The following is an 18942-nucleotide window of genomic DNA, read 5'->3' as shown; positions in this document are numbered from 1 at the left end:
GCCTTAAATTACGCTCTTTTTTATTCCACACTTCATTCCTTGCTTTTACGCAAAATGCAAAAATTGTAAAAAATTGGTATTTTAAGAACCACTCTTAGTGTTTGCCTCAAATTTTGAAAACCGATTAGGCTGCCATTGTGAGAAAGAGCCTTTTTTTTATTTCAAACGTCATTCTAGAATTATTTTTGGTTGTGTCGCAAAATTTAAAAATTGTGAAGAAATTCTGTTGTTTAGAATCGCTCTTAGTTTTTGCCTCAAATTTTGAAAACCGATTGGGCTGCCACACTCGAGTTGCCATTGAGGGAGAGAGCCTTAAATTAATCTCTATTTATTCTAGAATTATTTCTTAGGCGTTAATTAGCCGAATACGAGTAGCGTGCATAATAAGGTAAGGTAATAGATACAGGCACTAATTTGTTTGGAGTTAAAGTTTACTGTATGTTTATTTATCTGCACATTAATTCGAGGTTATGATGACAATGAAAAACAATGTCTCATTGACACTTTTGACATTTTGAAAAAGTACGTTCCTACATTTAAGGAATCCTGTTGAATTTACCGTTTATCCTTTTCTATTTTATTCTCGCTTTCTGTTTTTTATGGTTACCGAAGTTTTCAATGATTAGGAAGCAACAGGTATTTACGTAATGTTGATTAGGCACATTACCTCGAAAAACATTGTTGCTGTCTTTCTTATATAGTTTTTTTTCAAATTTTTCAGTTTTTAATTACTATTATTTGTACTCTTAAAACACCACCATACAATAGTTCCAGAGGAATGTCCCCAATTTTGAATCACCCTGTACAATCTCATTTAGCAGCCGGATGAATAAAAGGTGGCTGTTTTGAATAGTGTTAGTGTTTGGCTGCCAAGTCCACAATTCAAGCGAAAGAAACCTGCCTTTAGCGGAATTTCTCCAGAGCATTTGAAGTCCAATTTAAAAGAAAAATAATACTTGGAAAGTCAGCAGCGGAGTCTAATTACAATGTTCGTTCTAATTAAAAATTGAGCCACTGGGGCTCTTTTCGCTGAGAAAACACTGGCTGTTTGTGATCAAGTTGGCATAATGCAAAAGAAGACAGTTGGGTGACTGTTGAACGAAAAATGTCCGGATTCGTTTAAATGGTATTGACCAGCAGTTTCTCTTCCTCGTTGAGTTGTTACTCAATTACTAAATTTTCCCGTTCTGCTAACAAAGAAATTTATTCCGCACAACTGGCATCATATACGAATTTGCGTCAGAAACACACACCCGGTCCGCAATTAGAGGCCTTTGTGGAGGAATTAAATTGTACTCCTTCAGCTAATTGATACTTTCAAAGTCGCTGATACTAATTAGGCTCGGTTGGAGGTCGGGTTGGGGCTAAGGAACCAAAGGTGGCGATTCGCCCGCAGGAAAAGCAGCCAAATAAACAAAACTGCAGGAATGCCACGAATTCACTACTCGGCCACAAAACGATCCGTCTTCATCAGGCCCAGTTAATTCCGGGACTGTTATAAATCTTCCGTAATCTTTCACGCCAATCGATACCTCGCGTGCTGTTTCAGTTCCGGGGTCGAAACACATAACAAAATAGTGTTTAGTAAAGACTCTAATAAAGAGCGAAAGTCATCCATTCGTATAATCCTGGATGGTTTGGCTATTGGAAATGTTGGTTTTGGTTGGTTGGTTGGCCACATTTCTGCTCATGTCTTAGGAACAAAGGAAACAAACACACTCCTGAAGATTCCATAGGTAGGTGTCTCAAAAACCATATCGCTTTTACTCACTATTTGTAGAGGAAATGCACATTGAGCGGCTCCCTCGATCAAAATTGCGTCTATTAAGGCAAACACAATAAAAACAGCAAAACTGGTGTTTTCTATTACAGTTGCTCGGCAAAGTTTCCCCGAAAAGGAAACTCAACACTAGTTTGTGCTGTGAAAACAGTTCGTTCTAATGAGTAAGTTTCGTTCGTCTGATAAGGCAGGCGGCGACAAAGTTTTACTGCGCTCCTCAAAGCGGTTGATGTTGTTGCAAACCTGTCGTCCACTCAGCAACATTAAGGAAATGTGAGTACATCAAAAGGGAATCTAGCAAGTAAAAAAACGCCATCTGCACTTTCCGACAACTCGCGTTCTCGCATCTGAAATCGATCGTTTAGATACCGAAATAAGTGGGTAAATAAAACTTTGACTTCGTCGCCGTCGGTGGAGGAAACCGGAAAGTTTCCGATGCAATTCCAAGTGCATGTTTGAGTCGAGGGCGAATTAAAAGTTGCATTTGAACAACTCAATCGGACTCGTAGGAAACGAAAGGCAAAGATTGGGTGAAGGTAAGTGTCTTTAGTAGTCAAAAAAATCCCAGATTCAACAAGTTTTGCTCCAGGAACAACTTGTATCATATACAGGGTGATTCAAAATTGGCGTCATCAGGAAAAATACTCCCGTTTAACTGTACGTCTAATCACATTTTCAGTAGCTTCTCGTATTCGAATAATTAACCCCTGCGCGTTTTGCACCGGTGTTGGGTAGACCAGAGATTGTTTCGACTTAAAAAGCGCCTCCTTATGCATATGTACACAGGGTGTGTATAGTTGGGCGAACTCTCTATGTATATGTTACGGGCAATGTAAATAATTGGGCATCGTTTATAATGCGCGGGCAATTTAAACAGTGCCCATCAGGATATGACAAAATGATAAATTATGTGGCAAATATTCCATTATTATGTATAATGTTAAAAGTCAAGTGGGCAATTTAAAAATAATTTTTATTCATGTTTCTCATAAAAAATAACCAATTTTTACATACCTAACTGACAAAGTAACAAACAAAAAATAACCAATAAAATTTGACCTGCTGACAAATAAACCGGTGGCGATGAAATAAGTACAAACAAAACTTAAGTCCAAATAAAAATAATGTATTAGATATGTACGTACTTACAAATTTATATTTACGCAAAATGTCAATATGTAGCAATACATAGAGGGTCTATTTATTAGAGCAGCTTCCACTTTGGTGACATTTCGAGTTACATATCTTTTTTACTTTACGACACATGCTCTTGTCGGATTTACAGCCAGATCGACTATAGCCTTGGCCTTGGATGACAATCTTGCACATTCTCTTAGTGAAATCTCTGTCTGTTGAATATCTTCGCCATATATAAACTTCTCATTACATATTGTATATTGGTTCCTGGCATAAAGTTGATCTAGAATTCCGTATTTCTTGCCTCATTTGTACAGATTAGCATCTGTTACTTCAAGAACAAATGCCAAAATATTTCTTCCATCGGAGCGGCCTCTGTCCACATCGGGGTCTCGAACTCTAACTGCGTCACCTTTTTTAGCATCAGAGTATTTTGTGTTAAAAGTTTGAACCATTTCTTCAGCTTGTTTTTTTAGAATGCTTGCTGAAGTCTGTCTAATTTTTAATATGTCGGCTTTCCTTTTTTTCACATAGGGTTCTTCCGGGGAATCTTCATGCCCGAAAGATTCTTGAAATTCTTTGTTATATAAATCAGGGCTTGGTTTAGCTAGCAAAGTTGAAGTTTGAACATAACTATTAAGAGACAGTAGTTCCTCCTCATCATGTTGGCTTGGACCTGGTAGCTCCGCTAACACATGTGACTCAGGTCTATTTTGCAGTGGACCTTCTTCTACAGACTGTAAATTGTTCTGATCTTTTCCCAGAACTTCTAAATATTCTTCACAATTTATATTATGTAGAACGTCTGTGGGTAAACAACTTTTTAGACCAACTTTTAACTTGCTACAGTTGATGCCACTATGATGAGCTCTGTGCTTCATTAGCTGTACAAGACGTAAGCCTTTTGACCATTTCCTGGTGCTATTGTTTTCTAGTCACAAACAAAGCATATTTTCCACGTCCTGATTCGCACGTTCTACGGAACCCTGACTTCCCTTGCACCATCTTCAACTCGGGCCACATGCTACATAGTTCACTAATAGTACTGTTAGCAAATTCTCTCTCATTATCACTTTGCAAAATACTGGGCGCACCAAAAAGTGCAACAAATATCCAAAAGCTACTTATTGTGCTCTTTTGCTTTTAAGAGGTCGAAGTTGAATAAATTTAGTAAGATGGTCTTCGTATACAAGTATGAATTTATATTGATCATCAGCTTGTGACTGCATGTCAATTAAATCGACTTGACATCTTGAATTCATTTTAAAAAAATTTTCAATTAATTTTATCAATTGATCAAAGTGCCCAAAGAAATAATAGCGGTATTTATAATGACCGGGCAATGTGAGAAATGATCGTAAAGTAATTCAAATCTATCAAATTGCCCAATTTTAATGGTCATTATTCATAATAACCAAGCATTATGAATACTGACCTAAATAATTACATTGCCCCTAACATACAGGTGGGCCAACGAAAACGTCACACCCCTATTTATGGCTCTCCTTGTAGACTTAGAAGAAAAACGCTCAAACACGTCAACTTTGATTTTTAAGGGGACATCTTGCTGACTATCATTACATTGTGCATGGTGTTTCATAAACAAGATACTACGTTACACTTTTGATTTTCATATGAAAACCTACTAGTTTTATGTCATTTTTCGATCCTGCCAGAAGTTTTTAGTAAATTTCGTATAGCATGTCTTATACCCATCTTCAACGGTTTCAATTTTATTTGCATTTGTTGTTGAGATATTGAGCCGTTCGAAAGTATCGCATATTGCCGTTTCTATGACTACCTCAGACAGATTAGGAAATACAACGAGTCGGCGTCAAGTGTCACTGTGGGCTTAAACTTTCTTTGACTTAACGTGCACATCTTTCATTATAATGAATTTTTCAATGAAGATGATTATGATAGAAGATTGGAGTGCTACGTGTCTCAAAACCGCTGTTTCAATGGCATTATTTCTCATGGTTCGAATTGGATGATGCAGAATATTAGTCACAGATCCAGATTCTTCAAATTTCTTGATTAATCTTCCCACATACTTATCGCTGATAGTTCTATCTGGCAGAACTTCCATTTTCGAAATAAATGTTTTTTATTTCTACTCTTTCTCGAATGGAAAATTTCATTATAATAAAAGATGTGCAAGTTAAGTCAAAAAAAGTTTAAGCCCACAGTGACACTTGACGGCGACTCGTTGTATGTCCTAATCTGTCAGAGGTAGTCATAGAAACGGCAATCTGCGATACTTTCGAAAGGCTCAATATCTCAACCACAATCGCAAATGAAATTGAAACGGTTGAAGATGGGTATAGGACATGCCATACGAAATTTACTACAAACTTCTGGCACGATCGGCAAATGACATAAAACTAGTAGGTTTCCCCATGAAAATCAAAAGTGTGACGTAGTATCTTGTTTATGAACACCGTGTATAATGTAATGATAGTCATCAAGATGTCCTCTTAAAAATCAAAGTTGACGTATTTGAGCGTTTTTTTTATAAAACTACCAGGAGTCATAAATAGGGGTGCGACCTTTTCGTTGGCTCATCTTGTTAAGTTGGTGCAGCAATTTGGTGCATTTTAGAGGTGGGATAAACGGTTATTTTTCTGTAACAAGGTTACAACGTTCCAGTTTCACGTTGGTAATAGGTTTTAAAATGCGGTTCCAAAAGGAATATGTTACTTTGAAAATTGTTCATTAAACATGCGCAATGACGATGGTAGAAATAGTAATGACAAATAATGATTTAGTTTATTAAAAGAATAATTCTTAACTAAAGTTCTTAGATAAAATAAAATATTCTAAAATACAAAAACAAAACATGGGTCAGAAGTACCTGCTTAAAGAACAAAAGAACTGATATTAAACTAGTTAAAATACATAAATAAAACTGATTAAATAAAGTATACGCTTTATCTGCAAAACTGTTTAAAAATCTAATTTTTATTTAAAAATTAATTAACGTTTAAAAATATTTTTTTTTGCACATGCAGGTGCTCAGGCAAATGCAGGTGCACATTCTGCTTACAACGTTTATTGTTTTACATTTCAACCGTGATGGAATTTATGTCTTAGTCTCTAAACTTGGTCATAGCTCATATGTAAGTGTACAGTCTGCTTAGTTTGCTGATTATAGGCATATACATCTCGAGCTAAGTTTATTAATGAGAGAAATCCTTTTTTTTAAAAGATCTATTACAGAACGTCAGAAAACTAAATACTTCTAGACTAAAAATTCTGAATTAATATCTGATCCATAACTGAACGATTATGGTTCTGGAGAACTGAACAGAAATTCATATAAACGAAAAGTGATAAACACAATAATCAAGGCAACACGCCATTATACATATTTTCCGTTAATAAATGGTTACTGAAACTGTTGCAACTGGATAGAGGGTTCGACGATGCCGCATCGGTTCTGTGCTAACGCGAACCACTTTTTCAGGATTACGGTTCCAAAAAAAAAACGTTTAAATCGGCAAAGTATAGGTTTTATGAGACGGTTCCAAAAAGAACGGTTTAAGTCGGCAAACGGCTGCAGCTGGTTCGAAGTGTGCTCAACTGTTTCTGTTTTATGAGACGGTTCCAAAAAGAACGGTTTAAATTGGCAAACGACTGCAGCCGGATAGAGGCTCGACGGTGTCACATCGGTTCTGTGCTGTTGAGAACTGCTTGTTCGAGTTTATGAGACGGTTCCAAAAACAACCGGTTAAATCTGCTAGCTGTAACTACGTTTTCAGGTTACACGTTTGTAACAATGTTATTTTAGCGGTTACGTTAAATACGGACCATCCCTAGTGCATTTCGTTGCCAACCATGATAATGCTCAGTTTATTAAAACGTGCTAAACTGGATAACCGGGCAGACAATTTCCTGTTATTCGGCCAAGTTTTTATTCAGAACCGTAAAAATTTCCGCTGCAAATGACGTCTCTCATACATGAAGAGTCGCGTACAAAGCAACGAGTTCCTCCTTGGACGGGGTTGTATTCATATCTCGGCAACTACACAAAAGATGCATAAAGATATCTTATCTGGAGCCTTCAAGCAAAACAATGCCTTAAATAGAACAGGACTTGTCGTATTCGCCGGGAATTTCGCGGTATTTTTAATAAAGACAATGGCGGATTTGAGGCGAAATCATAACTCGGGGTGCACGAGCCCGAAAATTTCAATTAAACGTTTTGTTCCACTGTCAAAGTGGAGGAGGCGAAGTTTTATTGGATGGCTTTGTGCCCGATGGAAAAACGTTGTGATGTATGCAGGCGGACCAATCCGGGATCGTCCCGGGGCTGTTAAATGCACGTTAATTGTACATTTCAATCGGGTTTAAGTGTCAATGAACCAGAGCTGAATTGAAATATCTGTTGCAAATAGTGCGGCGTTGTGCCGCCAACAAGGGCCGTTAATTGATGGCGTGAAGGGCCTTATTTCGCTAAGTATTTACTTATCCCATTTGGAGGGTTCAATTAGCTTACGGGTTACGATTTTGCCTCCTCCCGTCAAAGGAATTTAATTGCCGCTCGGGATTATGGTGTTTCTGACGAGTGTAAATTTAAACATAGGATCGCCCGGCTGGAATAAACAAATTTGTTGTTTGCCCGCCTACGCGTTTTGCGCCTAATTAGGCCGTTTTGCGGTCATAGCGTCCATAAGATTCGCCCGCAGAAAGCAACGGCTTGCGCAAGTTTGTCTTAATTTTCCTCCTCTATACCGGGTGTCCCATCGAGAACCCTCGCGATCTACAGGGTGTTCCGTAAATATGTTAAAATAATTTAACAGTGTATTCTTCTAGTCATTTTAGAGGGGGGTCTTCCTGGGAATTTTTTTAATTTGAGGTTTTGTTGTTCAGATATTTGATTTCCAAAATGGCGAACAATTATAGTTTTTGTTGCTTTTCTTTAAAACGGTTAAACATGGAAACTTAAATTTTGGTATACGTTATGAGCTAATTGAGTGCCATTTTATGATAGTGTTTTGTGGGTCAGTTTGCTTTTCTACAGGGTAGAAATGTAGAACCCCTACTTTTGTTTTGATTAAAACTTTTCTGGCATAATTTTGTTACTTACGACAAGTTATTTACCAACTTTTTTATCTTTTATTGTTTTTTCCTAAAACCACTAGTTTTCCCGGAAAAATAAAATAGTTTTCTTTGGCGTTCTCAAAATGTGTAAGTAATTAAGTTAATTTTTTAAAATCTAATAACGTTTTCATATAATAATTTTGGTACGCATCATTAATTGATCACTAACAACCTAAATTCTTTTTCTAACTTGTGTATTTTGGTTCAGATTAAAATTATTAAGTTTGAATAAATTTAACTTAAATAATAACATGGTGACAATATGCGCAACGATATAAACAAACAAAATTAAAATTAAATAACCGTTCTAATGTTAACTTAGCAGCTATTAAAAATTGGTCACCTTGACATTCTTGGCATAATCGCAGTCTTTCAATTAAATTTGTAGGAGTTTGGTATGGCAACCGCGTGGTTGACCAGGTGGGCTTGCACTGGCAACATGGTCGAGCCCATTTTGAGGAGTTTAGACGTTTTGGGGTTAGGTGTCAGCCATCTTAAGATTTTTGATGTGTTTTTGGATGTTAGTGATTTTTAGTAGTCTCTCGTAAATTAATAAAATGCTGAAAATATAGTGAAATAAGGAAAGGTTATTATTTTAATCGGCCAACCCTACAAATCAAACATTTACAGACCGTAAAGTTTGCACTGAAGTTCTTATTTCGTTAGAAATATTAAATATTTTTTCCTGAAGTTCCTCGATTGTATTCACTTCTGTTGAATACACCGTATTTTGTAAATTGCCTCAGAAGGAAAAATCAAGGGCGTTTAGTTTCGGAGATCTGGGAGGCGAGTTTATAGGAGCTTCTTGACCTCTTCCAATTCAACGACTTGGAAAGTTTTGATCAATCCAAAACGATTTAATTTTTTTGCCGGCAAACTAGTGCCCCTAGAAAAAAACAATAAGGGATCAAAAAGTTGATCAATAACTTGTAGTAATTAAAAAAAATATGCTGATAAAAGTTTACGTGCACACAAAAAAGTTCTGAACAAAATAAAAGTAGGGGTTCCACATTTCTACCCTGTATGAAGGTAAACTGAACTGCAAAACACTACGATACAATTGCACTCAATTAGCTTATAATGTATACCAACATTGAAATTTCTATATTTAACCGTTTTAAAGAAAAACAACAAAAACTAATATTTTTCGCAATTTTGGAGATTAAATATCTCAAAAATGAGACCTCAAATTTAAAAAATTCTCAGGAAGACCCCCTTCTAAAATGACTAGGAGAACACGCTGTTAAAATATTTTAACATATTTACGGAACACCCTGTATCTCCAGGGTGATATTTTCCCGATGTTTGGAACAGGGATCGTCGAAAGGACCGCAGATGCGAAAAGGGTTAACTGGACAAAGAATTGCAATGTTGAATTCGAGCCTTTTTCTTTGCAATTTAAGTTGGAGCCTATCAGCTCTCTTCGGCGGGGTTCAGCCTGAAATCAGCGACCGCGAAATCTGCACTTGAATCAACGAATGCAAAGGGAATGTGGCAACGCTGACTTTGTTGTCATTTTTATATCCCCAATTCTTAAAAGCACATTATTTACGGAGTTTATCAATCCAAGTCCAATCAAATTTAGTGTGTAAATGTGCAGCAGCTTTTCTATCAAGATCTTCACCCATGAGAGCAGGAAATCAACGCTAAAGCCCCTCTTTTTGGAATCCACTACAGCGCTCTTCTATGCCGGCAATTAATATCCATCTGCCTGGCATTGGGGATATGTAGGTATGTATCTATATATCTATATATATACAGATATAAATAAAGGAAACAAATGGTCCCGAAATGTGCGAAGACAAATAGTAGGCGAATGGTAAAAATTTATCAGAAGGCGTAACATTTCATGGATGTCGCCAAACGTGAACGGTATTATTCACACAGGTGAAATGGAGGAGGCAAATGGCAAATTTTAAACGACACGTCACGTTCCACCCTTGAGAGATGCAAAGTGAATACGTGGACTATCTTTCGGGTAATAACCGCTTGGATTTTGCAGTTTCACTGACGTTGGCTGCTTTGAGCGTGCATGCATGCAGTTTAGCTGCCAAGCAAACACTTGATGCCCTGAATAGTAATAATAAATGGTCGACGTTCATCTCCTCCAAAGCCGTAGACTGTGGATTTCCACTTGTATAAAGCGTTTATAAGCATTGAAAGGCCGCGCGCTCATTTTAAATCCCGGCTGCCAACTAAATATCAGCCAAAACAAGGCCTTCAGCTATTAAAAGGTTTACAGTTCCCGACTTCGGCTCGTTGAACTGGAATTCAAAATTAAAAAAATTGAAATTTTGCAAAAAATCATTTGCCAGACACGCGAGCATTTTGCACACTGTATATTTTGTTCATCAACGTCGTGCAAGTACCTGCGTTCGTGGACACCTTTATACCAAGTCGGATGATTTTTTGAGGAAAATGTCTGGGAACTTGGTTTATGTGTTGGGTGTTGGGACATTTTAAAGCTATTTAGAGTTTGAGCCAAATATCAACTTTTTATATACAGGATGTTTGAGTATACATACAGCGCCGTTTTTATGTATGGAAACTATGGATTATTTCCCAAACTACGAGAGCTAGAACACAATGATTAATACAATAATTGAAAGGTTCCTTACAGTCTATTTACATAAGGCAAAACTTCGCGAACCGGATTAGTCAAAAAGCTGCGGCAAAGCGAAGTTCCTTTTTTTTAGATTACAACACCCTGGATGTTAGCCTATGCGTGATGTCTTCAGGATATTCTAAACTAAAATCGTATAACACATTACATGCTTCAATTTAACCGTTTTGAAATATCGAGTTGTTAAAATATTTTTTGCTGTGATTTGCTAAATTATTAGATTTATTATTTTAAATTTTGCACAAACTTGGTGGACATAATTAATATTCAAGATATTTTTATAGATTCCCAAAAGCGTTCAAAGTGTGCGCCGTTTACTTCTTGACAGTATTGGAGGCGCTCAACAAAATTTGCTAAAAAATTTAGAGTAAATTCGGAGGAATACCTGTAAAATCGTGACTTATTTTTGAGTTGAGTTTTTTCGATGACTATTAGGTACAGGGATAGAGCAGTTACGAAGAAGGTCAAATGGACAATGAATTGTAGTTTTGAATGTTCTACTTGAAACCAATTTTACCTTTATAAAATTTGGTATCTGTCGAGGTATTTGGGAAAAACTTATTTATGATATTTTTTTAAATTACTCCGAGTTCTATTGATATTAGGGAGTTTTTAGGTCCCTTAATTGCAACACGTTTTACGTTATCCGTTATTCTGAGCATGCACATTAGTAAGGACGTTTACGTTATTAGAGGATAACGTGTTCCTTTATTTACGTACGAGTAGCTGTAACGTTAATAAGCATCACGCTAAAAAGCAGAACGACGTTGTTGACATATTTGACTTATTTCTGATATTATTAATAAAATAAGCGGCTATAATAGAATAAGAAATATTTGTAAATTTAAAAAATATTTTTTATTGATTAGTTTGCGCCATTATTGCGTAATTACGGATTTTATGTGAAAATTGTTTGGGCAAATTTGAACTTAGGCAACACTACTAACACCGCAAGCACAGGTTCTAACGTATAACCCATAACCTAACTATTTGATTTTGAATTTTTATTTAATATGTTCGGAATATATTCCTTCTGAAACCTAAAATTGATAAAGCGATGTCTGGGCTCAATATTTTCTAAATTAAGAACAGCTCTTCGGTTTGCAACAGAGGTGGGTCAAAAATGTCGTGTACATTTCTAAATTAAAAATAGCTCTTCGGTTTTGCAACAACAGGTGGGTCCAAAATGTGTAAAATTAAGCCCCTCATTAAATCGTGATCTACATCTCCCTGGTCATTCCGATACAGAACGGCAGCCTCAATGTTTTCTTCCATCTTAACCACTTTTTGTTTAATAACAATACAAACTTAAACTAGCTTTGAAACTTTTCCAAACAAAACAGGATAAGAAAACAATATAGTGAGGTTTATTTCTTTAAGAGTGCAACAAACGCGGTATCAAAAACTGAAAACCGCACTTAACGTTATTTGCCTAAACATCTTATTTTTTTAACACTGCGCATGATCACAATAACGATGAGTGTTTAAGGCCAACGTAATTTTATGGGCCTAAAAACTCTCCATTAATTTGACAGAAAAACATTAAATGCAAAACTTGTAGGAAATTGAATTCCAAACAAAATGACATAAGACGTTTCTTCAAAATAACTGTAAACTGAAAGTATTTTATTTAATGTTTTCCTGTCAAATTAAAATCAACGGAACTAGGAGTAATTTAACAATTTATCATAAATAAGTTTTTTCTAAATATCTATTAACAACTGTAAAATTTTAGAAAAATAAAATTGCTACAATTCTTTGTCCATTTGACCTTCGCCGTAACTGCTCTAGTTCCAAAGATCCCTGTACTGGTCATATAAAAAAAGTCACCTTTTATATTGCAACTTTTCAATATTTTGTGACTTATTTTTGTAAACTGCCTTTTTAATATGACCCCATAAAATAAAGTCAAATAGGTTCAAATCGGGACACCGAGCAGGCCATTCAATAGTCCCTTGCGACCAATCAATTTCTCAAGAAAGTACTTCGGTATAATTTTTTTAAATTAATTTCAATTTATTATTTTTTAACAAATGTTTGTAAAAAAAGTGCTTCGGGTCTGAAATTCCATATTTTAACACGCTCAGTTCCACTTGAACGTTTTAAAGCTCTTATTTTAAAACTCAAATAATTCACATAAAACGAATTTTTGACATTCGCGTCAATTAAAGTCTGTTTAGAACAAAAGAATGACTCGGCGTTGTTATAGTGTACTAAATGGCCCAGATAACTTGATGAACAGTGTTTTTATATTTGATTTAATAGGTGGTAGAGCGTAGACCAGAATTCAATGATTGAATAACATACGGAGTGTTCCATTAGAAAAATGGGAACAGTGGGTTGCTGTGACTTTTTGACTGATCCTGTATATTATATTTTTCTTGATGCGAAAATAACTTTACATTTCCGTATCAATCGTTTTATTCTAGCTATTTTAGTTTAGAAAATAATTGACGGTTTTGCATACATGCATCCCTGTATAACAAGGATGATACCCACGGTTAAAGATTCACCATTCAAAATAATTGTAAATTGATTAATTTTCGATTATTTCGCATCTGAAGGTATTTGAACAAACAACAACCGTCAGTCACTCCTTGCCCTTCCTTTGAGCTTCACTCCAAAAAACGCCCGGAATATAAAATCAATAAAACGCCTCAAAAACTGGTTAATTGCGAAGCGCTGAGTGAAACTACGCCTAAACACTCGACTCACGATTTCTAGGTTTGAATCACGCGCCCATGCGCTGTACGTCGCAGCGCAACTCAAACGCTTTTCGCCGTCGCCGGTCGCTGATTACGAGCTGCGCGATTTGCGGCTTCAAAATATTCTCCAAAAGCCGGTTGTTTCGCGACATCAACCCGAACAGTGACTGTAACTCAACCATAATAGTGCCTTCGGTCGTTTTGCGTGAAAATCTTGGTCAGCAGGGAAAACCGATTTTCCATTCGAACTGTGACGTTTAGCGTCAAATTGATTGGGGGCATTGACTAGACGTGCGAACTCCATGTTGTTTTGAATTATGCAGTCTTCTTTGGCTGAGCCGTAAGGGTGAGTGCAGATTTTTGCTTTTTTTCATTGAATTTTATGTTAGGGTACAAAGAATTTATGATAAAACAGAGACAAGTACTGGTCTCTGGATAAAATCGTGCGTCAATCTGCGTGACGTCTTTCAATTCTCTTGCATGGTTGCCAAGCCTGATGCAAGCAAGCTGCGCTTTCAATTTGGGCGTGTCAGGCAGCGGTGTTGCTTTGCAGCTCAATACCGGTAATTTAATGAAATTTAGTGATCGATAATATTTTTATTGGTTTAGCGGTCAATTTTAAACTTCCAAGTTAAATAAAAATCAATTAATTTTGCAAACTAAGACGAACAAAATATATGTAGTGTTACCTCCTGAAAACGTAGCCCGTGGAGAAAATGTCGTGGTTTTATTTGGTTAATGTTCCGCTGATAATTATGAAAAGTTACTTGTGACAGCGTTGAAAGCAAATCGCCTTTAAAAAACGTTAATGTTTGCGGGATATTTTCATAGCTCCGGGCCCCTGTGTACCTATACCTAATTAACGCAGGCCGATCTGTTTTGTTAGCCGTCAAAGCAAACACACCTCTGAAGACGGTAGTCACGCCTGCCAGCGAAACGTTGCGATCAATTTCCTATCCACGACGTCCTGAGAACCACTCCGATATGCATATTTGAGGCGTTCGAGTCTTTAGCAAGGAAAATATCGTCGGATAAAAATCGTTACCGCTTAAAAATGGCTTATGATGAACCGAAAGTGTCGATTTTTTCGGACCTGAAAGTGTTAGGCTTATTTTTCAATAAACTCGTTGCATTCCTGGTTTCCTTAAGATTGAAATGATGTAAAATTCGAGACAATTGGAGAAACTTTTTATTTTTCGAGAGCACCGAACACTTAAGAAAATTGCGGTCAAAATGCGAAATTTCATTTGCATGTTTTTTGACCCCAATGGTTTTTTCCGGCCTAATGATAAGGAAAATATCGGGACCGCTCAAAAATGCTTAAAATGAACCAAAGTTGTCGATTTTCTGATTTGAGGCAATCGGTCGATATTAGAAAAAATTTAAACTTAAATTTTGGACACAAAAGCAGCTAGAGCTTGAAGTTTTGGGCCCCAAATAGGCAACTCTCTACTGTGTTTTTCTGCAAATTTGGATTTTTAAGCATCATAGGACGATTAAAAAAGTTATGGAATCACACTTGATTGAAAAGTTTATTAAAAAACGAACACCAGAGCAGCTATGGCTTCAAATAGGTAAACTCTACTCTACCCGGCCTGCAAATCCACAGACTTCAGCAAAATCAGGCCATTTTAGAAAAATATAAATACTCACCCTCTTTCCATCCCATCGCTTGTATTCCCTCCATTCAAGCAATCCTGGCCGCCAGTACTCTAACAGGTACTCTTCAACATACTCCTGTCCGCGTCCTCGATCGTACCGTCCTTGCGTCTGGACGCCCGTCACAACATGAACGACGCCCAAATTGATCTCAATAAACTCGCGGACGCCTTTTTCGATCTGCAACTTTGGACACCAGCCGCCGCCCGCTTTTTCCACCCGCAACCTGCAACATACAAAGGGTGGTCAAATGCATAGTTCACGCTCAAATTCCCAACATTAAACTGTATGGTTTAAACAGGATGTCCCGACAAATGCTTGCATGTTTTCAGAACTGTTTACAAAGTGTCTGTGCGGGCAAACTTTTCGAATTGCAAGTAGAAACTGTCTTTCAAATTATTACTGGCTTTAGATTGGAAGATGCGGATGTTTAAAGGATAACGCGCAGATGAGTGAAATCATCAATTTTGAGATCAATTTTTGCTAATATTGAGACCTCCATCCGCAAAGCTAAAAAATCAAGTTCCTTCAAAAATCATTTGTTTTATTAAAAAATAAAAATATTTTTTTTTATCTGCATTGCATGAAGAAGCGAAAAGTTTTTTCCCACGCGCTTTAAAAAATCCACCAACCAAAGACACAAATCCCGGATGAAACTCAAAAGCAAAACCAATTCAAAAGTCGACAGCAGGGATTTATTTATGGCATTAGCGGAAGGTGTAAATGAGTGTGGGAAACTTTGGGCCAAATAAGTGAAACTTTCGGTTAACAGGGTTCCCCCGGTCGCGTATAAGAGTGAGAGTAAAATTGAGAATAATTCAGTTAGGCGGATATGGTTGCTAATTTATTTGCCCGAACTTTTTGTTTGCGTTCAACTGTTTGCCTCCGCCCGACAGATCCGAATTTGTTTCGCCCGTTAACTCGGCAAATCATTTCAAATAGCCGAAAATCATTTTAAGAATCCCAATCTGCTTGTACTTGAGCGGCCTGAAAAGCCCTTAAAACCCTCTGTTATAAATTCGTGCTTTTAGGACCGTTAAACAGCCTATAGACTAATTTAGGCACTTCTGAAAAGAAATAATCGTCTTTTTCAATGTCGGGCCCAATATCGCGTCCCCCGTTTTAATTGACTTTTAATTACCCGTTTATAAGAACCGGAGGGGGCGACTGTAACTTGCTTTTGCCGTCGCACCCAATAATAAGCTCACTTTGCACTTTCCCCTAAATAAAAGTTTATATAACTGATCACTTCAATGGGCCAGCGGTGTTTGATGTAGGCCTAGGTAACTCAGTTAATTTTTAGGACTTGGCGCAGTGTAGCGCAAAACGCTTGGTGCGTCAACCCAACGCACCGGCGCAGTAACTCGGTTCCGTTGCTGGGGTAATGTTGATAACCTTTTCTTTTAGTTGTTTTGAGATTTATTTTAACTGCCATTTATTAATTATATTTTTAAATTTCTTCAAAATTTCAGAATATTCTATGTTAGCAAAGTTACTATTTCTTCTAAACTCTTCTTAAGGTATTTCTTGCGAGAAATTATAAAATACATTTTATTAGAACACTTGCCTCCTTCGTAGGTTTGTAAAAAGTTTTGAAATCCTTTTCCGGTTTCGAATTTGGGACAAAAATCAAATAATTTTTATCAAAAAACGAACAGAAAAGCGAAAGTTTCTAATACATTATTTGGAAAACTCATCCTACTCAAGGCTGTAGAGATTTTTGTGTATTTTTAACTTCGGCTTTACTTTCTACTCAAAAACGCTCTATTTTGAAGAGTTTCACTTAAAAATACTGACAATCTGCGACAAAAGCGCAAAAACCCATTATTTTCTGATGATTTTCTTTTCTCCTGACAATCATGGCGTCTTTTCAGCCAAAAATTACAAAATTCGCCATACAACGCTTTGCAGGGAATTTTAGAAAACCCTTTTCAGGTTCGAATTAGTATGGAAATATAAACTAGGTTATGGATACAATCAAATAACCTGCAAGCGGACGTTAGAAATTTCAACTCGAAGTTTACGCACATAATAGTATTTTTATTCAGGAATCCCTTCATTTTAGACTCAATTGCGCAGGCGTATGTGTCAAAGTACCACTAAATCTATTACTGCATGTCCTTATTAACGCTCTACTGTACGCTTTATTTCTACCTTATACTGGCAGTTGACATTTCTAATGTCCGCTTACAGGTTATGGCATTATATAACCCAGTTTTAAATACATGTTTTTTCTTCATCAAATGACTTTTTCAAAATGAGCGAAATCAAGAATTTCCGGTTAAGGTTCATTTACGAGAATGATGCCACCTTATGAAAGGAATATTTAAACGTTAATCCAATTATCTCCAGGGATGGAAAATAATCCAAAAACATGTTGCCATTTTAAGAGGAAAATGCTTTTTAATGATAAGTTTTGTCTTCGTCGGTCATTTGTTCTAAAGAAAAATATTTTCTTTCCTGGTTCTCATAATCACCCCTATTTATGAATATGTTGTCCAAAATTAAATATTCAATTGAATTGTCACTTGCTCCGCCTATGGCTGCGGCTTCTAGAATTTCCTCCATTGTAACAATTAAGCAGAAATGCTCAAACAGTACCCAAAATCCTACAAAAAAGGTAAATAATACAGAGAGCACCGTAAAATTAATCAAATTATTAAGGTTAAGCACAGAGATTGGGTTAGACAGTGTTAAAACTGAAAGCAGTGAACTAGACATTCCAATAACTGTCATTTCGTTAAAGAAATTAAGCTTCTGCGGTATTAAAATAAACATTTACTTACTGCATGATGCTGCATGACGGTATTTATAATTTCCAATAACTGTTTAGTAGATAGGTGAAATTTTCAGAAATTGTGAAAAATGCACTAATTGGGAAGATCACATTTTGGAACATCATTAAAAAACTTCGACGTTTCCATATGAATTTTAATCAAAAACGGACGGAAGTTATTCATTGTGCATACCGATGTAAAAAAAATCGTGTCTTTCAAATCAAACCGTTCACTTGTCAAAACAGTCAGCTGACAGTCAGTGACAAAGTCAAGCTGTCAGCGTGCGTGGCGAAAGTTAGGCCCATTTTCATCAGAAACAAGCGAAACGCAGTTTGACGAAACTAAGTTTATGTTAAACGCCGAAATTAAACGCGTTTAACGACGGACCGGTTTCACCAGCGCTTCGGAACGTTTCATAAACTGCGTTTATTGAAACGCAGTTTAAGAAACTGGAAACCCTGGCATCGTTGCAAAAGTGAGAAATATTACGATTCTCATCGCAAAATCATCTTATCAAGGAACCATTTGGGTCCATGACGTCAATAATCCCTTATCAAACCCAATTTTTCTGCTCGAACTACCCGAAAAATCTTAAAGTTTGCTTTGTTTATGCACGGTTTGTGCATTCGTGTATGGCTTATGACTGGTATACACGTTTTTATTAGATTTTCTATTTGAAAAGCTACTTAAACAAGTAGAATATTAAGTCCTGCGGACGCTCTTTCAGATCCTTATAAAATTCATTGAATAAACAAGGCAAGCGGAGGAGTCAGGAAGGATTTTACTGGGTAAAACATCTTGGCTGGAATCTCACAAAACCCAGAACGCTAGAACATCAGCTCTATCGCGGAACTCACCCCATGTACAATTGGATGTGTTGTAGTTGTGTGCAACTCTTAAAATCTCTAGCAGAAATTTGCATGCATTCTGTGACATAAAACCGCAAAGTACCGAGAAGTTGGCTTATCGGCGACACAATTACAGACAGGACAGACAAAGTACATAAGTAACAATCAAATGTTCGCAGACTTCTTCGAACGTGCCATTTCTATTTTATTAATTTTCGGTCGACCGACAACAACAACAATTCTTTACACAGTGAGGTTAGATCAAGTCTTTAAACGGCGTTTAAAGCTATAAACGCCCAAAATCGGCCAG

The 18942-nt window shown here is 36.7% G+C and overlaps 1 protein-coding gene and 1 long non-coding RNA gene across 2 annotated transcripts in view; one reads left to right on the top strand and one right to left on the bottom strand.

Moving 5' to 3' along the window:
- LOC109537708 (discoidin domain-containing receptor tyrosine kinase B) overlaps nt 1-18942 on the bottom strand; it is a 126086-nt gene that overhangs the window by 40108 nt on the left and 67036 nt on the right. Inside the window, exon 4 of the mRNA XM_019904564.2 lies at nt 15002-15233. Within this exon, the coding sequence (XP_019760123.1) occupies nt 15002-15233 (232 nt within the window). The remainder of the gene's footprint in view (nt 1-15001; nt 15234-18942) is intronic.
- LOC125505625 lies at nt 13404-14483 on the top strand. Its single transcript, XR_007282292.1, has 3 exons — nt 13404-13688; nt 13738-13911; nt 14235-14483. It is a non-coding gene; the product is annotated as an uncharacterized LOC125505625 (long non-coding RNA).

Source organism: Dendroctonus ponderosae, unplaced genomic scaffold (genome assembly GCF_020466585.1).
Source record: "Dendroctonus ponderosae isolate FM_Combo_2020 unplaced genomic scaffold, Dpon_F_20191213v2 Dpon_F_20191213_9, whole genome shotgun sequence".
In the NCBI taxonomy this organism is placed as follows: domain Eukaryota; kingdom Metazoa; phylum Arthropoda; class Insecta; order Coleoptera; family Curculionidae; genus Dendroctonus; species Dendroctonus ponderosae.
The sequence above is the reverse complement of the archived record's forward strand: the minus strand, read 5'-3'. Positions and strand labels throughout refer to the sequence as shown.